At 48.4% G+C, this 25,473-nt stretch overlaps 2 protein-coding genes and 1 long non-coding RNA gene across 4 annotated transcripts; 2 read left to right on the forward strand and 1 right to left on the reverse strand.

Annotated features, from left to right (window-relative positions):
- Positions 1-9: 9 nt before the first annotated feature.
- On the forward strand, positions 10-1,720 carry LOC119446852 (uncharacterized). Its single transcript, XM_037711428.2, has 2 exons — positions 10-429; positions 625-1,720. The coding sequence occupies exons 1-2, from the start codon at positions 379-381 to the stop codon at positions 1,231-1,233; spliced, it is 660 nt and encodes a 219-aa protein (XP_037567356.1). The 5' UTR covers positions 10-378; the 3' UTR covers positions 1,234-1,720.
- Positions 1,721-2,056: 336 nt separating this feature from the next.
- Positions 2,057-4,325, reverse strand: LOC119454780 (uncharacterized). Its single transcript, XR_005192668.2, has 4 exons — positions 4,271-4,325; positions 4,104-4,175; positions 3,681-4,016; positions 2,057-3,536 (listed from the first exon to the last, which is right to left on the reverse strand). It is a non-coding gene; the product is annotated as an uncharacterized LOC119454780 (long non-coding RNA).
- A 3,452-nt stretch (positions 4,326-7,777) lies between these two features.
- On the forward strand, positions 7,778-25,009 carry LOC125942530 (uncharacterized). Of its 2 annotated transcripts, none has more exons than XM_049660717.1 (2): positions 7,778-7,916; positions 23,820-25,009. In XM_049660717.1, exons 1-2 carry the CDS (start codon positions 7,881-7,883, stop codon positions 24,174-24,176), a joined length of 393 nt encoding a protein of 130 aa, XP_049516674.1. In that variant the 5' UTR covers positions 7,778-7,880; the 3' UTR covers positions 24,177-25,009. The 2 variants fall into 2 exon arrangements, 1 of the variants encoding a protein (XP_049516674.1); XR_007465186.1 differs by lacking the exon at positions 23,820-25,009 and adding an exon at positions 8,822-11,174 and having other exon boundaries at positions 7,794-7,916.
- The last annotated feature ends 464 nt before the right edge of the window (positions 25,010-25,473 follow it).

Consider the following 25,473-nt stretch of genomic DNA (forward strand, 5'->3'; position numbering starts at 1 on the left):
CTCTTCTATTTAGAAGCAGCTTCAAACTTTCGTGATGGTCAGGCTTGCACTGATAAGGAAAATGCATGGCTGCCTCCATACTCAAGTACTGTGCCTTGTGCGCCACTTGCACACATCGACTTTGCGTCAGCTACCACCAAGAAAAGGCGGCTAGATGGACATCGATCATCATCCTCAAAGAAACCAGCCACCACTATTGAGAGGCCTTCACAGTGCGAATGGAAGGGCTTTCTCGACAGAATTAAGAAGGCTGGCAAATATTCTGCAGTGTTGGCACTGAAAAAGGACTATTGCGAGGAGTTCATTCCTGTGCAAGTGAAGCACTCCACTGCTCTTCTCGGACACTTGGCAAGAGACAAGCCATTGTCAAGGGATGCGATGCTGGAGGAGTGCGAAATGTTTGCCCAGGCGTATGTTGTAGAGCCAAAGGTATTTATATTTCCATTGAAGGATAGCTTTATTGATATAAAGTAACTACATGTTGCATGACAGACAAGGCACTGCTAAAAGCTTGAAACTACCAGTGTTTACATTGCCCAACCTGCATGGTTGCTGCTAGCTAAATGCAGTTTTGTGATCATGTACATTGAATTAGTGTGAAAAGTCATTGTATTGAAAATGCAGGTCTGTAAAGATGTGGAAGCGGCAACGAGAGGTCAGTCGGCCTCACCAACATGGTTCGCCTTCAGAGCAGGCCGGGTCACAGCATCGACAGCCCACGCAGCTTGCCGAACGACCTTGACTCAGCCATCTGTGAGCCTGGTTAAGAAGATCTGCTACCCGGAGGAGAGCAAGTTTTCTTCTCCTGCAACTAATTGGGGTCTGCGCAAGGAGGACATTGCCAGGAACCAATACGTTGCTGAAGCATCCAGCCAGCACAAAGAGTTTGTTTGCAACAAGTCTGGATTGCATATTAGTTCACATGAGCCCCACATGGCAGCAAGCCCAGATGGCCTGATTTCTTGTGCCTGCTGCCAAGATGGCGTTTTAGAAATTAAGTGCCCATATTCAGCTGCTTGTGTAAAGGACGTTGTGACCCAGAAAAGTGGCTGCTTAGAAGTTGCTGCTAGTGATAATACACTAAAGCTGAAACGACAACATGCTTACTACACGCAAATACAAATGCAGCTTTTTGTTTGCCAGCGCAGCTATTGCGACTTTTTGTGTGGACACCAGCAGATAGCCATCTTGAAAGAATCTTCCTGGATGCCGAATTTTGTCAAGGGGTCGTGAACAGGAGTAGGGATTTTTTCAAGATAGTCCTGTTGCCAGAGTTGTTATTTAAGACCTGGACAACATCTTCAGAGAACAAAAATGGGCCTGAAGACTCTTCTGATGACGGAGCACTGCATTTCTGTTATTGCGGTGGTCCAGAGTCTGGAGACATGGTAGAATGCAGTGGCCCAGACTGTGAGGGTAAATGGTTTCACTTTCAGTGTGCCAACTTGAAGCGCCCTCCGAAAGCGAAGGCTTGGTTCTGCAAGGGTTGCAAACCCCGAAAGTGATAAATATGCATATTTGTAGTCCTGTTATAGGTAATGTAAGTGCACACATGAAAGGACCTAGTGAACTTGTTCTGTGAAATTAGCCTTACAAAATATTGCTGCATACAAGGGGAAACTGAACAGAGTCATCAAACTGTTCACCTTATCACTGAATTTTACATAGCGAAGTACATTATGAAGGAGCAGTCTAATAAATGTGGAATCTTTGGATGACAGCAGGTATTTTTCATTCACAGCAGTTTTGTTTCTATTGCAGTGTTTTCTCTAGCATGAGTGCTGCACACGTTGGGTCGCTGGGGTTCTTTGACATAATGGGCTCGGCATGTAATGCACATGGCAAAACATGGTGGATTAGGGTAGGAGCGGATTTCAAGGAACGAAAAGTGAACTTGTGCAAGACAAATTTAGGTGGAAAGATTAACTTTATTTCCAGTGCGACGAGGTTTATTGTTGCCGATAACGTTGCAATAACGTTACGTAAAGGTAGGCACTGCAAGGGCTTTTCGTAGCACGGGGCTCACTCGCGATCACGGCACAACTTCGTCTTCCTCTCTTCAGTTGGCACATACACAGGGGCGGCCTCTGCTTCATTACACCAGCAGTTGTTTCCGTTGCAGTACATGGCAGATCCTTAGGTGTGGCAGGGCCCCTTCATTTAAAGTGGTTGAGACATCAAATTTGTGGCTTGCGCGTTGTTTGTTTCAAACGTTTCTTATTGCTCCATAAAGCATGATACACGCTGGAAGGATCATATATTCTCGGTAAATAATTTAATATCGCATTATTTATGTGCACCAATTTCGGTTTCTCGGCGCCGAGTTGGACAGTGACGTCACTGGCTAGGAAGCTTGGTCACGTGGGCCCACAAGGCTGTGACGCACGCACTGCTGCATCGTCTGCTCTCGCACACACGTTTTGTACCAGCGCAAGCAAACAAACCCACGCCGACAGTTGCCATCGCTAGCTGCGGCAGCTCCGATTCCGACTGCGTCTTCGTCCGATGCAGCTTATACTGTACTCTAGACTCGAGGCTTGCCCCGTGCTGTGGGTCACCGCTCATCGTACGTCGCTCTAATGTGGTATGACGTCACTAAAACACGTTACGCTTCCAACACAGTGACGTCGGTGTTAATCGCGCTAGCTATGGGTCTCGATCGCGAGAACGAGCATTTAGGCACTCTTTGGAAGCAAATTAAAATATATTTAACACGTTTGCTGTGTCGAACACTTCATGTTGAGTGTCCTTTCATACAGAGGAAGCCTGCAGCAGGCCTTTTATACCCTCAAAATTTGGTGTCTCAACCCCTTTAAGTAAAATTTAGATTTGGCGCATCCAGATCAGTCAACAGGCACAACCGATTTGCTCAGATTTGTCAGCGCAGCACACACCGCAACAATTTTGTCAAGTTGTGTTAGAGTGTCCTCGCTTTGCACTGCTAGCAGATCAATAGGGATGGTGCTTGAAAGAATTTTGTACTTTCGCCTCAGCAAACCTATCACACGTTCCACGTGGATGCGCACATTCGCAATTTTCCTAGTTTTTTCAACCTCCCAGGCTGATAGCTGAGGTTTGCCCCTTGTGAATGCAGGAACCTCAAGGCGTGCACGATGAATGCCTACGGCATCACCAATCGTGAATCCTCTGTCGGCGAGCACCGTGTCACCTGGGAGAAGGTGGTTCAACATTCCACTCGACTCTGTTATAAGCTTGTCGCTTGTCCTGCCTCCCCACCCTTTGGAAATGAAAGTGATTGCTCCCTGAGGTGCTATTCCTATCAGATATTTTGCCGTGTTGTGGTGCTTATACCGCGACCACGTCTGTGACCTAGGGAGCATTGACGAAGGGCGCTCAATGAATATCTCGAAGCAGTCTATAATGACTGCCACACTCGTGCCAAATGCTTTTCTGAAGGCCATTGGCATGGTCTGCTGCAATTGTTCACGACTGGGCCAGTCCACCAGCTGTTTTAGTCGTACATGCATGGCCGCGATCCACCGGTTGACTACTCGTGTTGCTGTGGCTTGGCTGACCTGAAAGATAAAGCCAGTCACTATTATAAAGCAAACAGGGCCATCTTGCCACCAAATGTTAGCCCACGAGAGTATTATAACATATACGTGATGCCAACTGTAAATAAGTGCTCGCAACAATACAAATTCCACCAGTCCACTTACCTCAAATCTATACGCCAGGTCCTGCAAGGGCACTCCTAGTCGCAGCCTCACAAGTGTGAGCACAAGCTCTTCGAACTTAGTAAGCACATTGTTTGCGCTGTGCGACACACCACTCTCGAGAAGCGCGAACAGCGCTATCAAAACTGTGTAGCTTGGTAGGCCAGTGTAAAATTTTACACGGTTGTCGTCTTGCTCCAATGAAGCTTTAGACAACTGAAGTCTACGCCAAAGAGCCCTTCACTTCGTGTAGCTCTGCACGTAGGGCCTGGTTGTCGCCTTCGAAGCTGTTTAATGCACTGCTTGTGATATCTGTTTGGGTTTCAGCGTCCTTTAGCACTGAAAGAAAACCTACAGACAATACATTACTACGCGTGTCATATTCCAGGTGCAGGCTGCTATGAGATATGTGCCCACTGTACTTACATGACGTGGTGTTCACTGAAGCTTCAGCCGTCGAAGTGGTGGCTTGAACACCAGCCTCAGAGAACTTCACATCTGATAATAAATAAATATATGCAAGAATGTAACACTTGTACTCAGCTGGTGCTGAAAACTCTGGTTTGCTGCAATTGCATGAATGCAGTACTCACAGGATGCGCCATCCACTGCAGCTCCAGCAGTAGAACCAGTTTCAGCTGAGGACTGGGGCCACTGCCTACCTCAGGTGATGGCATGGATGGTGGGTCTGCGGTGAGGCATTACAGTCATTAAATTGTGTTCTTAAGGTGCTCAGGCCCTTTGCAACTGTGCAAACAAAGATCAATCACGACAATATGTCAGCTGCAGTATCAGCACTTGTGGTACAGTTGCAGCTGGTACTTGTTGCAGCATTGTTGGGCCTGCATTAAAGTGTTATCATTGGCATTTCACACCCATCAACCTTGTTTCTGCAACAACTCGGGCGCATCAAAACTGCACATATCCTGTATACACACAATAAGGCGCCTACAGCTCCAGAAAGAGAAGCACCCAATAGGTCATGCGGGGCGACCGTCGGATATGCGACACTGCTTACTGCAAGAAATGGGGTAGATGATGGGCCACCTGCAGTGAGGTTGTTCTTGACAGAAAGACTAATCATGCAACCATTAACTGCATGCAAACTCAAGAAATGCAAGAAATGGGGTAGATGATGGGCCACCTGCCAGTGAGGTTGTTCTTGACAGAAAGACTAATCATGCAACAATTAACTGCATGCAAACTCAAAGAACATAGGGAACAATAATAATTCCATTACAAGCACGCTGTAATGTTATGTCCAGTCTAAATGACAGCTTACACAGGGCACTGACCTGAATCATTTATTGTGCAATGAGACATATGGACTCATTGCCTTGGTCATTTTGTATTGCAATGGACTTGCAAGTGGTGTGCATGCATAAAAACAAAGATGTTAAGACGCTGAATGTCATTAAGGAAATATTCCCCTTGTATGAATCAGCCATTTTACTTGTGACAGTACTGTTCACAGCACTCTGCTGTGCATTCAACATTGTAGTCAAGGGTCGCAGCACTCTGCTATCGCCTTTTGGACCACCTTGGAGTCGCAGCCCTCTTGCAACGTCGCTGGTGCCTGAAATAAAATGTACCTCTCTGTAAAAATGTCTACGTTGTACTCATTACCACTACTTGCATTGATGATTCTACCTCTACAACTGCTTGCTATTTGTCACAGTGCTGGCACCAGTTCTCACAAATTTGTATTCTCTTGGAAACTGAAACCCGCCTACTCTCTGCAGACACAACTATTCTCAAAATATGCTAACTTGGAAGTAACTGATTGGAATGCATTACTTGATGACTATGTAACTTATACTACGTAACTGCAGTCGGGAGTGCAATATAAAACATAGCTGCTGTATCAACACAGTGTCCGCCAGCACCTCTTAGGTCTCAGCTATTTTTAAAGTCTGGGTTTGCTGTGCGCTACCAGAAAGAGCACATACATACATACCTTTCTTCAGATCGAGTTGTTGACTTTGTGTCATACCCTAGGTGCAAGCTTGGCGCCCAGTCCGGGTTCGTCAGATCCATTAAGTAGGATGGCCTGCCTGCAAGTATGAACGAGACTGCGTTTGCCACAACAAAACAAGTTCCTTGAAAACTGACGCATTTCTAACAAGAATAGCCACTGGTTGCAGTAGCAAGAAGTCTAGCCATTACTTGAGGCCACAACTGCACGACAACCAGCTTTTACACAAAAATCACGCAGTGTGCTAAGGGCTCTCGGGCAAAATAACTTCAACAGCAGAATCAGCAGTACGACAGGCTTCGCTCGTTTCCGGAACAATTACGCCAGCATCATAAACACGAACAGGCATGATGTCATAGCATTAGTTAATTTCTGGGGTTTTACATGCCAAGACCACTTCGAGTTCTTGCTTTAGCGCAACTCAGTTTGAGTATGAAGGAAAAAAGGGAACAGGTGACAGAATACGATGCACCAACTTGCCCAATCTACAGTACTTCTGAACCACTTCGAGGCACGTCGCAGCGGGGGACTCCGGAATGATTCTGACCACCTGGGGTTCTTTAACGTGCACCCAATACACGGTACACGGGCGTTTTTGCGGTTCACCCCATCCCATCAAAATGCGGCTGGCGTGGCCGGGATTTCGTACCGCGAAATCGCGCTTAGCTGCGCAACGCTCTAGCCGCTAAGCCACCACGGCGGGTGTCTTGGCATTTAGTGCAACTCAGTTTGAGTGAAAGGGAACAGGAGAAGGCGGCAGAGTAGCAACCACCGTGTTGTCTTTTACTACAGTTCACTACCTAAAGCAAGCCTTCAAACGTTATGCTAACCACATACGCTACAGCATTACTAGCATCGATCACGTGCAAGCCCTACCCTTCAATTCGCGCTGCGTAATTTGTAGCAGAACGACAAATATGCACTCACCAGAAAACGAAGTGCTCGCTGCAGACTTTGTAGTGGGTAGCGTCTGTATTAATGTCACCCCGGTAGAGGCGACGAAACCATTCCGCTCGACGCTTCGTTGAGATCTCTAAGGTCTGGCTGCATTGCCAACGAACAAACATTCGGCACAGAAAAAAACTAAGCTTCTTCGTGTTCTCACCAGAGTCAGTTTTCCGCCGCGACTCGTTGTTGCATCCGAACACAGCGCAATTAACCATGATTAAAATGATTGCCGAGGTCCTTGAGATTGCAATGCCTGCTGCTGCACTTCAAAGCACCACGGAAACGAAAGCATTCCCCCAAGGATATGGCGGCCGGAAGCGCAAAGCTCGCCGCGCCGGCCTGAGCCCTTCCGGTCATGCTGCACGGGATCACAGTGTTGCTACGCGTGAATACCACCTATTCACACCTCCCCTTCTAGCCACCCTAGCAGAGGAGCGGCAATCGGGTGTTTATTTGAACGTTTTGCTTGCGTCAGTTGTTTTGTCATAAACTGTGGGCTCCGATGACAGCATGGATGACGGCTCCGGACCATCAAATCCTAAACAGGCAAAGCAAACGAGAAAAAAAATTTGTGAAGTTCTTTCGCTCGGAGTGGCTCAGCCTGCCGGAATTTAAAGGATGGCTTGTAGAGCACACGACTACCGAGGCGAAGTGCAAAGCCTACGCGTGACGATCAAGTGCGGTAAGAGCGATCTTCTGAAGCATCCTAAAACCACAAAACACCTGGCAGCAATAAGATCGATCAATTGCACACTGCATCAGCCATTTGTTTCGTGCGAATCGCTGATGTGAGGTCGCGTGACGCGCCGTCCGGCCCTGCAAATATCTCGGAGTATTAGAAGCCAATCGCGAAGGCCATGCTTTTGTGTTGTGCAGGAGCGCAGGCGCCTGAAAGAATTGCAAAAGCCGTAAACACGTCACACACACACACACACACACACACACACACACACACACACACACACACACACACACACACACACACACACACACACACACACACACATATATATATATATATATATATAATTCGTTAGTGCAGGGAAAAATCCGGGGATTTTCTTAGACATATGCAGGGAAAAATGCCCGAAATAGGGAATTTTCATGTCTCTGAAAGGGAATTATAGGCGCAGTACGGAACATCACTGATACAAACTCTCGAACTCGGACGACATAGTTCGCGCCTCGTTCGCGCGCGCATTGTGCGCATTCAAGTTTTGGTTTTTTCACTTCCTTAGAAGCTGAAATTGCGGACATTGCGGGGTTGGGCTTGATGACATATGTTGCCCAGCTGCCGCGACGCATTTGGAGCAAAGGTGAGTGTCGTGCGATTGCCCGTTCTCTAGCTGACACTTGTAAAAACAACCGGTTGCGCATTCGTGCTGTGGCCGATGTGATCTCGAAACGGTTGTCGCAGGTCTCGCGGTGATCGCAGGATAATTTATTCGTTCGTGCCTTCAACAAGTATTACCTCAGTTCCTACGCGTTGCCCCGATGTAAAACGAACGGCGGAAGCTTTCACGCGCCAGAAAATGCATGCACTCAACTAGCTCTATCGCTAAATGCCGTCCTTTGGTATATATCTCGTGCGTAGGTCTTCGTTTCTCCATCTCTATGGGATGACTACGCTGTGCGCCCCTTATTTACCCATGCAACACATGGCTGCATTCAATTACCTTGCTCGCTGCTTGCGCTGACCGCGGTAGGTGCGTCAGAGGCCTTCATTTGTTGCAGTGAGATAACGAAAGCGTATTAGCTTCTTAGCAACTATTCTAAGAGCCGTGGAGTTAAATCAATGTGTACGTTGTGAGCAAGCTGTTAAACAAACCCGCATTACTGCTGCTGTCGCTTTTGCGGGCACCTTCAAAATTAAACATATTAGTGTATGAATCAGCTCACCTTTCTATACATGTCCGTTGCTTACGTTGTTCGTAGATCATGTGCATACCTTTGCAACCGTAATCGACATTGTAAAAACAGCAGGAAGGCAGATGACACAAATACTGTGTCTGCCTTAATTGTTGTCTGTGCTGTTTTTATAATATCAACCAACGCCACACACGTGCTGTTTACAGCAAAACAATCTTTTTTTTTTCTTTTTTTTTTCTTGTGGGAGGATTTGCTTCTAACTGCGGCAGTGACGTTGTGTATTGTCCTCAGGAACGCTTGCGGCGTGCACATTTGTCTAATTTGTTTCACTGTGCTGCTGCTGTCTTTACAGCTTCTGCTTATTTCTTCTGGCTGCACCTTATATTTGTTGTCTTTGCCAACATCTGACCTGTTTCTGCCTTGTTGAAAGCAAGTGGCCACAAGTACTGCTTAGTTTGCTCAGTCTAAACCTGGATGTATATCTATTTGCTAAGGGCATGCTTCTGCTCCTTTAAAGCTTGCTTTAACTAATAGTGGTTTGAGTCATGTATGACACCAGATAATTATTTTCTAAAGAGGTGGCAAAGCTTGTCCACAGATTTAAAGTATGGAGATGCTGAACATTAAAATGTTCCAAGTTGCCACAAAGTATTACATGCATTTAAATTTGCAGTCGCAAAAGACATACTAAAAGTGTAATCCACAAAATTTGCTTCCAGGTGTCTTGAGACAATAAATTGTAGAGAAAGAATTCTATTGTGAGTTGCCAATGGTTGTCGTGAGCTCTAGCCCATTTTTCTATACAGCCACTGTTGCTTCGTTGTCTGTTGCCATCACGTGCTTGTTACTAACAAGAAATTGAGCCGCCTGGTTCCCCTGATTTTTGTCGCTCATAAAATGCAAATGTCTCCACATTGGCAGCCTCAAGGTAGAACAACGAGTGTCATCGGCCAGTTGCCTGCTTGTAAGATAATGTTGCGTGTAATGTCAGGGGTTTAAAGGATACTTCACATCTGCCATCATGGCTGCTGCCTAGCACTTCCAGGACGAAGTTTGGTCCACATGTGCAACTATCCAAGAAAATGGACATTGGGACAACTGCTCACTTGGTAGAGCATCGCAAGCGCAAAGCAGAAAATGTGGGTTAAGCTCCAACCGGCAGCAAGTTGTCTCTTAATGCAAAGCATTATCATGATCTATTTTTGAATTTCTTAGTACACCTGCCCAGGTAGCTTCATTAATAATTAGTAATGCTCCTGATGGTGGGTATTGAACACGAGTCTCTAGTGCAGCAGCCCAATTCTTCGCCCATTAGGCTACAGATGCATGCATAGCTCGCCAGATTAACCGCACGGGTTCTCTCTTAGCAGCTAATGCTGTCAGATGTTATGTGACACTCGCAGAGTTTGGGATTCACCCATTTCAGCTCAGATGCAACATATAAGGCAGGTGTTGTGTTTGCTTTGGTGACGCGTTGTGCGTGCAATTGTTTTTGGTTTCTCTATGTTGGCGTATTGTGCTTTGTATTCGATATGGTGCTGCGCATTACCTCAATCACAGCTTCGATGCTGTGCCCAAAAAAAACATTTGTAGGCAGGTGCTCAAGTGACGTGAAGCTCCCTCATTCTCTCTTGCAGGTAGTGCATCCAGTTTAGCGCCATGCACATGTGTGGGGCATTTACTTGTTCTTATTCTGCTGATGTGTCGTGTTGTACATAGGAGGAAAGCCGGTCTTCCACAAATATGGTTGTCAGCGTTACTGAATACAACACCGTCTTGCTGCCTTGACACGCCACATCATTTGACATCTGCCTGAGCTGGCATCTTGCTGTTCCTTGTGGTCAGGCATAGCCAAGACTGGAGGTAGAGTCCGCACACAAAGTTCAAGGCTGAACAATAGAACCAGCACGCCCAATAAATGTGTATGCAAATTTAGCTCTAAGCTTGATTTATGTCAGGAATAATGATTCACAAAAGGGGCTTCACAAAAGTGAGCACGAACACCAACAACCGTCTTCTTTCACATCCTTTGTTGGTGCCTGCCTTTGTTGCTACATAGTAATTAATTAGTAATTAGTTTGCTAAGCTATCCACAACTGAGAACTCGATCAAGCATAGAAAAAAACATGACTATAGGCTCCTGTGTTTCTTATGTTTAAATCACAATTTGTAGGTATCAAACACAGCATAGCATAAATGATACATTGAGTGCCTTTTCGAGTCTTCTTCAGAGGGTGCTCGAGATTTCTGGTTGGGTTGCCATAGATGTGTTAGCTCAGTGAATCTTCCTTCCAAGGCATTCAGTTTGTTAAAGTTAAGCGGCTATAGATGTGTCCTCATTGTTCAGGTTACTTCTGGCGACACCTGAACGTTCTTGTGGCTATGGTGTGATGCTTCATGACACACATGGTGCTCAATTCTGAATTATTGTTGGCATGCTTTTTCACAAATGGTTTTAGTAAGATAATTGCACAGGCGACGCAAAATGAGCCACAGCATATGCTTCACCTCCAGCATGTTCGTGATCACCGATGGCATGTAAAACTGTGATTCAGACCAAGCATCGCAAAGAATGATTGTTGCCTTTCTTTCTTACAGGCTGCTGTGTTTCAGCTATATCTGCTTTTCCTGTGTCCAGTGGCCTTGTCGCTCAATTAGTGCTTGCCAATTTCCATTACCCTGCAACCCACTAAAAATATGAAATTTTAGACTATGATGCCTCCCCTCTCTTCCCTTGTCCTTCTGACCTTTCACTCTGCTGCAAGCTTTTGGATTTCAATGCTTAAATGAATAATACAAAAATTGATGCTACCGTATTATTTGATGGCTATCATGATGGCAGTAATTTAGGTGAACCTGGAACTAAATGAGAAAATAAAATAGGCATGGTGTGAGTAGGATTGACTGTTCCTGGTTACTGGCTCTATGCTAAACTTGAGGTCTTTGCCTCAAGGAAATGGGTCTTGGATTCTCAGACCCTTTTGTGATCCTGTGCCTGTATCAGACCTGATATACATTCACGGAAGTTTTACAAAAAGGAGCACCTTTCTTTTGGGGAACTGCTTTTTATCACAAGTGTGCTAGATAGCGCCAGTTATGCTATGAGCAGGCACAACTGCAGGTACAAACTATAGCATGTAGTTTAAAATAATTTCACATCTATTTGTGAACTTCCCAGGCCACTTCACAACTGCAAGCTGAATCTGATGTAGGCAGTGTCAGGGTCATGGCCCATATTTTAGTGAACGCCAAGAATGCGTCCTGTGACTGAAGTTTGAGCATTTGAGCCCACCTTTTGGAAGTGCTTTTTATGTGCACGCATTAATGACAGTTATCCATGCTTCTTGACATGATCTTCAGTGATCCTAGAGGCAACACTTATTGATCTGCATTATGCAAATTTATTTTATATTTTCACCAATATACTGTGGTCACCATTACTACGTGCTGTTTAAAAGGTGTTGAAAATAAAAAGCTACTTATTTGTCCTAATATAATGTAGAAATAAGCATTCTGCAGTCTGAAAAGTGAAGAAAGAAAACACAAAAAAGGAAAAAATTACCACCCAAGCACTCCATACAGATGGTTAACCGGCAAAGCTGAAACATGCGGCCGCGGTGTTTATGACTGGGTTAATTATGTCTGTGTTTCTTAATGAGGTTAGACACACGTTTGGCTGCGACAGAGAGAACGATGTCACTGACGGTATGCCCGCAGTCCGCCGTTGTCGCCTGCGTTCGATGTCTCATGTTTGCTTGGCGGTGTGGTTAGCAGCATTTGCCCGCCATGGCCGCTTGCGATTCTTCAAAATTAAATCTGTCCGTCACGTAAGACAGCGAATGGCTCACACCTCCTTAAGCAATGGCTCATGTGGCCTCCCCATTACGACGGCACAAGTGAAATTCTACGCTGGAATTAGGAGTCGCAACGGAGCCAGATGTGGAAGAAGACAACGAATGCGGGAGCAGTGGCATGAGTGAAACCCGGGAGGCGCCAACAAGCCAGCTCTGGAAGAGATGACGATGCTCGAGCCAATGCTGATGATGATAGTTATCTGTACACAGGCGACAGACTTTTTCGTTTCGCCTAGCCTTATGGTCGCAAGATTCACAACCACTTTAGTTGATTATAAAAACATTGAAGTGCACGCAAACAGCCTCTACATTGTGTCTATGAAAAACATTGCTCCATCTTGCTGTAGCATTATGCACCTGTGGAAGCTGCGGTTGTTGCACTGGGCTGCACCGCAATGAACCTTGGTTATGTGAAAAAGCCGCTGTTGTTGCATTGCTCTTTACTGTTATGCACATCAGCCTGGTGGCAAAGCCACCACACTTGCACCGTGCTCCACCGCAAAGCATTTTAGGTGTGTGGAAAAGCACTTACTAAATATTGCATGTGCTGGATTTGAGCATTTTTAATGCAAAGAATTCTTTTTTCATACCAAGCACTTTGCAGTAGGCAATTTTATGTCCCGGCTCATGTTGGTCTTTCCGATTGAAAACAAAAATATATCTGGCAGCGAGTCCAAACCTGTCTCCCAACATAACAGCCCAACACTTTACCATTAGGCCATTGTTGTGCACATACTTTGCGCTCGCCAATGTGTAGCTAGGTATATGAGGTAGTGGCCCATGCATTATGGTGCACAATATGTGCAATTGTACAGCATGTGTGCATGTACAAGTTGCTCGTCAAAGTGAGAGCATGTCAGTTTCTGCCATTCTTCCTTTGTGGAAGCACTTCGAGGTGTTTTGTTAGACTGCTCCAGCTTTGCGATTCACCCACATTTCCCAGTCCCTTCATTGTAGCAGCTTGCACAAAATGGACACTGTGCAACATTGTACTACCTTTGCATTGAGGGTGAAGGTGATATGTGCTCTTTGAGTGAAAAATGTTGACAAGAGGGGTATGCACAGAAAAATATGACATTTATCTTGAAACTACATATAAGGATTCTATACTCCTTGTGCCACAGTGACACATGCCCAAATCAGCACACGGGCCAAGAATGGACACATAACCATTTGTGCATACCGCATAAGCCATGCTGTGCACTCGGCAAAACAGTAGCCACCACAGTGTAGGCAGGAAGCGGCAAAGAAACCTTTATATTATACTACCATTGCAAGGAGAGTACGAAAGCGTTTGTACTCTCCTCACAATGCTTGTCACACATGCAATCATTCGCCATACACAAACACGGTCAATGCTGCAATGCTCAGCAGAACCCTAAACATAAATCCCCACACTGTGTGGGATCTACATAATTATTTTTTTTCATTTTTCAAGCATTTGGTGGTAGAGGCCACTACGTTACACAGAAATCCCACTACATTGCAGCAACGTTCAGAATGTAGTACGAGGTACATTAGTTGGCTATAAGTTGAAAACAGAAATTATATTAGTAGTCAAAATATAGTAGCCAGTGTTGAAACTACACATGCATTCAAGGCTGAGCCACGGTATGAGAACACGAATGAGCAGACACACACGGTGGTCACTTGAGTTGGCATTCTATCTTTACCAACAAGCCCAGCGGTACAATGAGTAATTAAGATTATGGCAACTGCAGCACAGCAGTGGTCTAGTGGCATATATAGTCTTGACCTCGTATAGAGGAGGTACTAGGTTAAAAACTTGGGTACTGCCATGAATCTCCCAATCAACCCTTATCCCTCGTTTTCCTACAGCTGCAGTCAGATGTGTGTCATGATCCGCCTCGGACCGTGAGCGAAAGGGGAGGGGCCGAAGAACCCCCGTCCCAGATACAACGCGCAGCGTGGTGGTGATGAACGATGACTGACCGCCGAGCAGCTGTGCTCGCGATGTTTATTCAATGCGGGGAACCAATGTTGCCCACCGAGCTTTGGCGGGCCACTGAGCCTAGCAGGCCAACTAAAAATATGGCTGGGGTTACGTCACACGATCGTCACACCCCCTTACCCCCAGTTTGTTTGTCCACGTAAACAACACAAACAAAAAGTGTTAACCAGGCGAGTAACGGTCCGGCGGCCTCCGCTGTCAAGTACTCCGCCTGGGCACAGGTGTTGACGATGCGGGTGTGGCAACGCCGGGTGCTCCCTGAGCCAGTTGAGCTCCGTCCGGAGGGTCAGCAGTGACCGGCCTCGAAAATGGCGCCGAACTTGGTAGTGGCTCAACTGGTGCCGCACAACTGGCGACGCTTGCCGCCTCTGGTGCTTCGCTGGCAGCGACCGGTGTTGCCGTTGGCCCCCCTGTGGGCTGGCCTTCTGAAGTGGCACCCAAGTTTGCAGGCTGGCTCACGAGGCGAGGCCGAACATGGTTGGCGTGCCGGTGCCACGTGTTCCCATCCGGCATGCGGACGAGCAGCGATGAGGCGCTGGCAGGAGATATCACCTCTCCGGTGGACCAGGGTGGACCAGGACGGAAATTCCTGGTGAAGACCGGAGCTCCCGACTCCGGCAAAGGCCCGGGACGGCACCCTCTGTCAGCAGCCAGCTTCTGCTTCAACTGTTTCAGGAGCACTGTGGACTGGAGGTCCGGATGCCGGACGTCCAAGGGTGTCTTTACCATCCGACCCAGCAGGAGCTCGCAGGGGGCACGGCCAGTGACGTCGTGGGGCGTGGTCCGGTACTGAAACAGTGCCCGGGCAACCTGCATCCGGAAATCTCCAGCCTTACACTTTTTCAGTTTGTCCTTGATTGTCTAGGGAAAACAAGGGGAATGCGGGAGATGGCGATTCAAGGCGATGAGTAACACGAGAACAAGGTGAGGGCAGGAGCCAACGTTTCGACAAGTGGACTTGTCTTTTTCAAGGCAACATATGCTCTCCTCGGCCCAGTATATATAGGTAGGGTTCTTCTAAAGGGGAGAGAAGGTGAGGCGGGTGGGTGAGGTAACGAGCGAGAGTGTGTTAGCGGCGAGGGTGTAGAATTGAAAAGAAATATAATGCACTACTGATAGTCGGTGGAGGAGTTTGAGGCAGCGCCGTGTGTTAGCAGGTTGATGTGTCAAGGCAGGTTCCTCTTTTCAGGCAAGGGGTCTGGAAAAGGGGGGGAGGGGGGTCTGCTCGGCTGGGGGTCAGTGAACTATTGTGCCTGCCAGGGAGAATAAAAGTAGCCTCAGAAAAATGGTGTTCAGGCGCACCAAAAGAAAAAAAAAAGGTGGTAAAGCGGGGGGGGGGGGGGGGGGGTGTTGATATATAGATAAAAGGACGAAAGGGTTGAGTGACAGCAATGGGAGGTTGGCATATTGTTGACAATCGCATTACAAAAATTAAAAAAAATAATACAAAAAATCACCTAAGCAACTCAATGAACAATCACTAAGTGCTGTTGCCTATGCTTTTCAATTTAGCATAGCGAATAGATTCTAAAGCTCCCTTTGACACGTTCATGCCTATTGGTTGCAATGTATTGAACTTATGTATGAGGTACGATTCTCTGTATTTTCTGTCTCGTGCAGTACGAAAATTTGATTGTAGTATGTAGAGTTTAAGTTCATCAAAGTTATGACCTGATTGGTTGAAATGTTCGGCGGCGGCTTTGGGAAGCTTTTTAGCTGTGTCCGCGCGATGTCCGTTTAGCCTGATGTTCATTGATTGTCCCGTTTCACCGATATATTGCTTCTTACAGAAGGAACACTCAAGCATATAAATTGCATCGGAGCTAGTGCAAGTAAAGCTAGTTTTCACTTCGTGTGTGTAACCATTTGCGGTACTTTTAATTTTAAGGTCACTTTGAAGGTGCTTACAGGTTTTGCACCTGGGGTGAGAACATGATTTTATAACGGGGGAATGGTGTTGGTTGACTTTTGAATGCACCAACATGTCTTTAAAGTTTATGTTGCGGCGATAGGTAACCCTTGGTACATCCGGGAACGCTTTTCTCAGACGCTCGTTACTTGATAATATTGGGTGGTATTTTCGTAGGATGTTGTTTATGTTTGGGAGGGCGTTGGAATATTTTGTTATAAAAGCTGGTGGTCTATCAGATTTTGGTATAGGTTGTTTCTGAGCTAATGCCGACTGCCTCTCTAATCTTGACGCGACGTCATAAGCCTGGTCGAGAGGAATTTGTGGATGGTTTCGTTTCGCTAGCGTTGCTTTAAGGTCATTTAGGTGGTGGATATAATCGTTGTCGTCGCTACAGATTCTTCTTATTCGTTTCGCTTGCCCGACAAAAATTCCTCGCTTGCAATGTCGCGGGTGATGACTGGTGTAGTCATCACCCGCGACAGAAACTTTAAAGACATGTTGGTGCATTCAAAAGTCAACCAACACCAATCCCCCGTTATAAAATCATGTTCTCGCCCCAGGTGCAAAACCTGTAAGCACCTTCAAAGTGACCTTAAAATTAAAGGTACCGCAAATGGTTACACACACGAAGTGAAAACTAGCTTTACTTGCACTAGCTCCGATGTAATTTATATGCTTGAGTGTTCCTTCTGTAAGAAGCAATATATCGGTGAAACGGGACAATCAATGAACATCAGACTAAACGGACATCGCGCGGACACAGCTAAAAAGCTTCCCAAAGCCGTCGCCGAACATTTCAACCAATCAGGTCATAACTTTGATGAACTTAAACTCTACATACTACAATCAAATTTTCGTACTGCACGAGACAGAAAATATAAAGAATCGTCAGTAATGTAGAAAGTTGGGCTAGTTGGTGATTGATCATCATACCGTATTGGCGGAGCAGCGCACTGACAAGGACAAAGTGTAGAGACACAAGAATAAACGACACTCGCTGCTTGATATTCTTGTGTCTATGTGTTTATTCTTGTGTCTCTACACTTTGTCCTTGTCAGTGCGCTGCTCCGCCAATACGGTATGATGATAAAGAATCGTACCTCATTCATAAGTTCAATACATTGCAACCAATAGGCATGAACGTGTCAAAGGGAGCTTTAGAATCTATTCGCTATGCTAAATTGAAAAGCATAGGCAACAGCACTTAGTGATTGTTCATTGAGTTGCCTAGGTGATTTTTTGTATTTTTCATTTTTTTTAAAATTTTTTTATGCGATTGTCAACAATATGCCAACCTCCCATTGCTGTCACTCAACCCTTTCGTCCTTTTATCTATATATCAACACCCCCCCACTTTACCACCTTTTTTTTTTTTCATTTTGGTGCGCCTGAACACCATTTTTCTGACGCTACTTTTATTCTCCCTGGCAGGCACAATAGTTCACTGACCCCCAGCCGAGCAGACCCCCCCCCCCTTTTCCAGACCCCTTGCCTGAAAAGAGGAACCTGCCATGACACGTCAACCTGCTAACACACGGTGCTGCCTCAAACTCCTCCACCGACTATCAGTAGTGCATTATATTTCTTTTCACTTCTACACCCTCGCCGCTAACACACTCTCACTCGTTACCTCACCCACCCGCCTCACCTTCTCTCCCCTTTAGAAGAACCCTACCCATATATACTGGGCCGAGGAGAGCATATGTTGCCTTGAAGAAGACAAGTCCACTTGTCGAAACGTTGGCTCCTGCCCTCACCTTGTTCTCGTGTTACTCATCTCCTTGATTGTCTGTACCACCCACTCGGCTGCACCGTTTGAAGCAGGGTGGTACGGCGGAACCATCATCCGGCGAATTCAGTTCTTTGTCAGCTAGGCCAGGTACTCTGTGCTGGCGAAAGCGGGGCCATTGTCGGACATGATGACGTCCGGCAACCCCTGGGCGGCAAAGACCTGTCGCAGCGCTGCAATGGTCGCGCCTGCTGAAGGAGTGGTGACAGGTAGGACCTCCACCCACTTCAAAAAGGCGTCCACCACTACCAGGAAGTAGTGGCCCTTGAAGGGACCCCCAAAATCCACATGCAAGCGGGACCAGGGTCTCTGTGGGAGTGGCCAGGGCGTGATCTCCACATGACGTGAGGCCCGCTGGTGCTCCTGGCAGACCTGGCAGCTCTGCACCATGTGAGCAATGTCCAGGCCACCAAACGTGAGACCGGGCCACCATCTTCGTCTTTTCTACACCAGGATGACCCGCGTGCAGCAACTGCAGGACCCTGGACCGAAGACTTTGTGGGATCACCACCCTGGAACCCCAGAGTAGGCAGCCCTGCTGCAGGTTCAGCTCGGCAGCCTTGTGGCTGTAAGCCTGCTGCACCAACTCCTCCCCTTGGGACACCGCTTTCACCACCTGGGACAGGATTGGATCCCGGCTGGTCGCCAGCGACACCGCAGATCTGGAGAGTACCTCCGGGTACGCGTGCTCCAGCATGAACAGTTCAGCAGGCTCTGGAGCAGCAGCTGGCAGCTCCGGCAGGGGCAGGCGGCTAAGGGCATTAGCAGGTCCCAGGTCCTTTCCCGGACGGTAGACCAGCCGGTAGTTGTAGGCAGCAAGCCTCAAGGCCCAGCATACCACTCGAGGCGAGGCCTGCACGGGAACCGCCTTGTCCGGCCCCAGCAGACCCAGCAGCGGCTTGTGGTCCGTGATTGCCTCAAATTCTCTGCCCCACAGGTACTGGTCTGTGATTGCCTGAAATTCTCTGCCCCACAGGTACTGGTGAAAGCGCTCGACCCCAAACATGAGGGCCAGGCCTTCCTTATCCAGCTGGCTGTAACGTTGCTCTGCAACAAGAAGCCGACGGGAAGCAAACGAAACAGGGCGTTCCTGGCCATCCTTGTCCCGGTGCGCCACGACAGCTCCCACGCCGTACGGCGACGCATCTACTTTTAGGATGACTGGCTTGTCCGGATCAAAGTGCACCAGCACTGGAGCCTTGGTGATTAGCTCCTTGCTGCGCTGGAATGCCACTTCCTGCTCCTTCCAGGTCCACTGCTGACCATCTCGAAGTAGAAGATGGAGGGGCTGTAGATGCGCCGACAGGTTCGGTAGGAAACTCCTGTAGAAGTTGATGAGGCCGAGGTAGCTCTGAAGCTCCTTCTTGATATGGGGCTTTGCCGCCTTGAGCACAGCATCAACTTTGCGGGGGGCTGGAGACAGGCCAGCCTGGGAAATGACGTGTCCCAGGTACTCAACGCTGGGGGCCAGGAAAACGCACTTTTCCAGCTTGAGCTTGAGACCGGTGTCCTGCAATCGTGCCAGGACGTTGTGCAGGTTCTGCAGGTGGTCTCCGTTGTCGGTGCCAGTAACCAGGATGTCGTCCAAGTACACCGCCACGTGCCTCATGCCTCTGAAGAGGTTGTCCATCTCTCTCTGAAAAATGGCCGGGGCTGAGGCCACGCCAAACGGTATGCGCGTGTACTGGAAGAGCCCCAAAGTTGTCGATGTCGTGACATACTTCCGGGAGGCATCCTGGAGCACCAGCTGCTGGTAAGCATCTCTGAGGTCGAGCTTTGTGAACTTCTGTCCCCCGGACAACGCTGACCAGAGATCTTCAATCCGGGGCAGCGGGTACTTCTCAACGGTAGCGACGGGGTTGATGGTGACCTTGAAATCCCCGCAGATCCTGACACTCCCATCTCGCTTGAGTACTGGAACTATGGGAGCGGCCCAATCAGACGTCTTGATGGGCACCAGGATGCCCTCTCGCTGTAACCGTTGCAGCTCCTGGGTGACCCTGTCCTTCAGGGCGAACGGCAGTGGGCGAGGCTTGAAAAAACGAGGCCTGGCTCCCTCAGGAATGTGAATGCTAGCCGTCGTGCCAGCAAATGTACCCACCTCCGGTTGGAACAGGGACTTGAAATCGGTCAAAAGGCTTGGGACGTCTTTGACCACATGTAGGACGGCCTCTTGGTACTCCGGCAACTGAATGCCCAGTGCGTGAATCCAGTTTCGGCCCAGCAGTGTCGGTGATGACCCCTTGGTTAAATAAAGGGGAAGGGTTGCCTCCCTGTCACCAAAGCAAACGCTGACCTGGGCCTGCCCTTGGACCTGGGAGAGCTGTCCGGAGTAGCTGCGCAGCATCACGCCCGAAGCCTGGACGGACACGTCGGGGAAAATATGCTTGAACAGTTTCCCGGCCATGACCGACACGCTGGCCCCTGTGTCCAGCTTCATGGAAATGGGGTGCCCGCAGACTTCAACGGTCAGCAGATACGGTGGCACAGACGACGGAATAAGGCCTGTGTGCCACATGTCGAAGATTGGCGGGTTCTCGGCCACGACGTGGAGCCTGGCCGCTGAAGGACCCGCGCCTGCTGACGCACGTCTTCGTCGCGAACCTTTGCGACGGCTACCCTGACCGCGGGCTTGTGTGGAACCTGGGCTTGCTCCAGGCTGCTGTCCGCTGTTCGTCCTCGCCCCTCGGCAAACCCGTGCGAGGTGCCCAGTTTTTCCGCACGTGAAGCATTGTGCTTGGGAGAACTGGCACTGTGAGAGGGGGAGTGGTCACCACCGCAGCGACTGCACGTAACACCCTTAGTCGTCATCTTGTTGACCGTTGCTTCCGTCGACGGTGAGCCGGTCGCGCGTGCAATCTCGCCGGCATCCTTGGCCGCAGCGTCCATCGCCTGCGCTGCCTTCACGACGTCATCCAGCGAGCGATCAGGAAGCTCCAGGAGTCGTGTCTGCATGGTGGGGTTGTTTATCCCGCAGACGAAACGGTCCCGGAGCAGCGAGTCGAGCTGGGGCACGATCTTGTACGCGTTCCAAAATGGAACGGAGGCGTTCCGTTCCATCGAGCCGCACACGATTGGCGAATTTCAACCGCGACGTTCAAATTGACCAATCGTGTGCGGCTCGATGGAACGGAACGCCTCCGTTCCATTTTGGAACGCGTACAAGATCGCGCCCCTGGTCCCCGAAGGCGCAGGCACTCGCTAACCCTCGTAACGCAGCGACGAACTGGCCGAGGGTCTCTCCTTCGCGGCGGCTCCGGTTGTTGAAGCGAAAACGCTCCATTAACGTTGACGGTGCCGGGCTGAAGTGCGACCGCAATGTGTTGAGCAGCTCACTGAGTGTCTTGACATGCGGTGTGGCCGGCTTGAGAAGGTCGAGCAGGAGACTGAAGACGCGGGTCCTGCAACTGGCCAGAAAAATATCCTGCTGTTTTGCCTCGGGTGTGTCGTTCGCCCGGAAAAACACGTGAACTCCTTCCTCGTAGACTGGCCAGGTGGACCCATCACCTTCGAACGGCTCGAGCCTCCCGTATGGCGGCAGGAACGGGGGGCGGTGTCTCACTGCTCTCGGTGGCTTGGGTCGACACGTGGGCTTCCCTCGTCGCCAGTGTCACGATCCACCCCGGACCGTGAACGAAAGGGGAGGGGCCGAGGAACCCCCGTCCCAGATACGACGCGCAGCGTGGTGGTGATGAACGATGACTGACCGCCAAGCAGCTGTGCTCGCGAAGTTTATTCAATGCGGTGAACCAATGTTGCCCACCGAGCTTTGGCGGGTCACTGAGCCTAGCAGGCCAACTAAAAATATGGCTGGGGTTACGTCGCACGATCGTCACAATGTGCTGTATATTGGTGGGTGTCAGGAATCACGAGATCCAGACAGGCTGCCACTAGAAGTCCCTTGGGTCAGGTGATACCTCAAATGCCTCCAAATATTTCACTATACAAACCTTTATAGAATGAGAAACTTGTCAAGAGCCAAGTTGTTACAAAAGAAAACTGTCACTAGTGAGCAGTTTCGTTTGTTTTGTAAGTCACAGGTTGTGTGCATTTGACATTGCTGACCAACTCTTATCCACTCTCCGATACAATAACCATACTCATTGTAGTATTTATATTAAGTAAAAATACGTATAAGATTGATCTGGTCAGAAAGAATTGCCATTTTGGGAGGGGCTAGGCTGGAGGACAATTTGTCATTCCTTTCTCTTCTCTGTGATCGAGCTGATCAACTTCACTACAATGGTAAACGTACTGCAGTTCCCTGCATTCACATATGTTTTCAGAGAAAAGTATTGTGTGGAGCCATGTTTGGGGTAATGCAACGCAATATATATGCTGTGTCGCGTGACTCTTTAGTAATATTGGTAAGTTCGAGTTGTGACCAATCTTGCTGCTCTTTATCTGGTTCCTGGTGAGTTGGTGGAAGTTCAGGTCATGTGAAGATACATGATGAAGTTTCTCTGCAAAGTTCTCTTTAAAACTCTAGCAGCTGGCATCATAAAGTAAGCATGTGAATTGAGCGCAAATGTACATGATACAGAATAGTTCATTTTCGCCTGCCCTCTTTATTTTATTTCTGGATCCGCAATGAACAGACCCACAGCTTCTTGCTCGCAGGCAGTGGCGGTCTCGGTGATGCTGATATCTCTATTCTAGTGAAAGACAATGTAAGCTACTGTTTTTGCAAGCATTCCGCAAATGTGGCTCGCCATCAGGCACCAAACTTATTATGTCTAAAAAAAAGTAACCTGGAGGAGTAAATGTTCTTTGGCAGTGACTGCTGTGCCGCAGTGCACTCTAGACGAGTCCACACAAACACGGCTCCAGCAACGCACGGAAGTGACGTCATTAAAAATCAACGTCACACGCACGCATATTTCCGGTTTTCTTGTAGGCGCGTAGTTTGATTCTTTGTTCGCACGTGACCATTCAAAGCATCAGTACGCATCATCCCGTCAGCCGCGCTTGCGGGTCGTGCTTTTCTGCTGGTCCGAAGGCCTGGTTCTGCTGCATCCTTGTAAGCCTTCAACATCATCGTTTTATATGCGCGAAAACTGCATTGCAGCGTTATTTTATATTTGCTAGCGTTATATTAATCTTTTCCAATAAATATTTTTATTGTATTCTGATTGTATTTGTCGTGTATCTGCCGATCTTGTTGCTCTTGTTCGCGACCGCTTGCTTTATTTTATATGCGCGAAAGCTGCATTGCAGCGCTATTTTATATTTTCTAGCGTTCTATAATCTTTCCTCATAAATATTTTGAGTATTTGTCGCGTATCTGCCGATCTTGCTGCTCTTGTTCGCGACCGCTTGCTTCGTTCATCCCTAGCGCGTTATTCTCGGATTTGTCAGCATATATACTGGGCCGTGACTGCTGACTAGAAGGTAGCCTTCTTTCGTTTGTGAAAAAGCTCAGATTTATTTTCTCTCAGTTTTATTTCTTTTCTTCTTCTCGGTGTCATTTTAGATTGTACTGCTTGCTAAATAAGTGTTTTGGTTGCCGGCGACTCGATGGTGACTCGGCTGTGCGGCGACGTGGACCAGTATTTCCCATCGCGTCGTAGTTTGTCAGTCAGTGTTGCCGCGCATAGAGGAATAAGGATTGAGTATTTGCTGTCAATGATTGGTAGCAAGCTAGCTGGTTTTGTTGTCATCGTGCACGTTGGCACTAACAATACTGTTGACAGTGTCAGTGTGTGCATCGACAAGTATTGCCAGCTCGCTCAGGGGATCATTCAAAGGAATCCCATGGTGCATGTAGCTTTTTTTTGCCATTCTTCTGACAACTACATAAAGGTTAATGCTGCCCTGATGCAGTACTGCCACGAGGGTGGCTTCACTGTCCTGGGTGGTCTCGTTGATGACTGGCCCAGCTATCTGAGCAGAGATGGTGTCCCGAGCCGCTTTGGTAACAGGGTGCTGACAGAGTACCTGTACCAGGTGGCCTGCACCCTGTCCATCCATCTGGAGAGAAGCCACATCCAGCAGCACAACAAGGAGACCCGGGCACCTTCTTCATGGACCAGCTGGACTCGGCAGGACAAGCATCCCTGCCATCACCGAGGCGGAGTTTCCTCCACTTGGTTTGCATATTTTCATTTCTTCTCATGCAGCAAGTGGACCTTCCACAGCACCAGCTCCTGTCTGGAAAGCCAGCACTGCTCCCTTGCATAGGCACGACACCAACCAGGTGACCAAAACCCTTCAAGGTGCTGGCTTTTCACTTTCTGGCGGTGTCCATGTCCGCTGCAAGGGTAGCAAGGCTTGGTGGACCTGGGACAGCCTGCTTTCCCTCATTTTCCATGGCACAAGTGTACCAAGCAGGGGAAAAGCCGAGCAGGGGAAAAGCCGAGCAGAGGTCTGGTGAGCCAATGATCCCTGGTCGAGATGCAAGCACCACTTGTGTGAGGAGAACTAGAAGAGCCACACAGAAGCATGAGAGTGCTCATGTTATGTGCTCTTCTGTTGGAGAAGGAGAGGCCAGTGCTTGAGAAGCAGGTGTGCCAGAGGCTGTCTTCCAGTGTGGTGACAGTGAGTGGTGACAGTTAGTATCGAAGAGGCGGTGGCAGAAGGCTGCGGCACTGCGCAAGCAAGAATGGAGCTGCGACCTGGCTGCAGACAGGGAAGGCAAAATTCTTGCTGTGACAGCTGCCAAGTTCTTGAAGTTTGCTTCACCTTTGACAGCAGTTGTAAGCCAGAAACAGACACACGTTGACAGTGGAAAGTCTGAGTCTGCTTCTTCTCCATCCACGCTGCTGCCTGTGCGGCGACGTTGCCTCGTTGAACCACATCCTCTGGGGCTGCCAGGAAGATCCCCCGCCCGCCGACCTCGTCTCGTCACCCCCCACCAACGAACAATGGAAGGCCCTTCTCTCCAGCACCGACCGAGACATCCAGACACAGGTCCTGGCACGAGCTGAAGACGCCATCGTGAAGCACAGCCTGGCAGCCTACGTGGCTTAGTCTCCCTCACCCCTTCTAATAATAAAGTTATCACTCACTCACTCGCTCTACTGTCTCTGGTAGCAAGCTTGAAGGACAAGCCAGTGCCTCTCGGGATACCATTTGTGATAGTTTAGGCAAGGTACAGCATGTGGCTAGCAGGCAGAATAAAGACTGCTTGTTAGTTGCTACGGCTGAGTGCAGACCTGTCATAAATGGTGTTCCAAATGAGGTCACTGCCTGCAAATGCTGTAGGCCAGGAACAATGCAAGATGGAGGGCAGATCATGAGTAATCCTGGCACAGAGGCTGGTGACCTTAACAAAGCTGGGTGCATTGCTTCCACACGACTTAGGTGTTGTGAGGATACTTTGACATTCAGCTGCAGGCCTGCCAGCTCTGATGCCCAGGCTGTTCGTGAAGGAGCTGGTGCCAACACAACCAGAGTTTCTAACCTTGTGAATGTATTGCATGGTGGAGGCAGCAAAGTTTATTTAAATGCAAAATTTGATAATTTTATTTCTTTTAGG

This window comes from Dermacentor silvarum, chromosome 1 (genome assembly GCF_013339745.2).
Source record: "Dermacentor silvarum isolate Dsil-2018 chromosome 1, BIME_Dsil_1.4, whole genome shotgun sequence".
Classification (NCBI taxonomy): Eukaryota; Metazoa; Arthropoda; class Arachnida; order Ixodida; family Ixodidae; genus Dermacentor; species Dermacentor silvarum.

Coding starts and splice junctions, on each gene's coding strand:
- LOC119446852 (XM_037711428.2), top strand. CDS start 379: ATGCTGGAGGAGTGCGAAATGTTTGCCCAGGCGTATGTTGTAGAGCCA. Junction 430..624: donor CGTATGTTGTAGAGCCAAAG/GTATTTATATTT, acceptor TTGAAAATGCAG/GTCTGTAAAGATGTGGAAGC.
- LOC125942530 (XM_049660717.1), top strand. CDS start 7,881: ATGTTGCCCAGCTGCCGCGACGCATTTGGAGCAAAG. Junction 7,917..23,819: donor GCGACGCATTTGGAGCAAAG/GTGAGTGTCGTG, acceptor GCCCTGATGCAG/TACTGCCACGAGGGTGGCTT.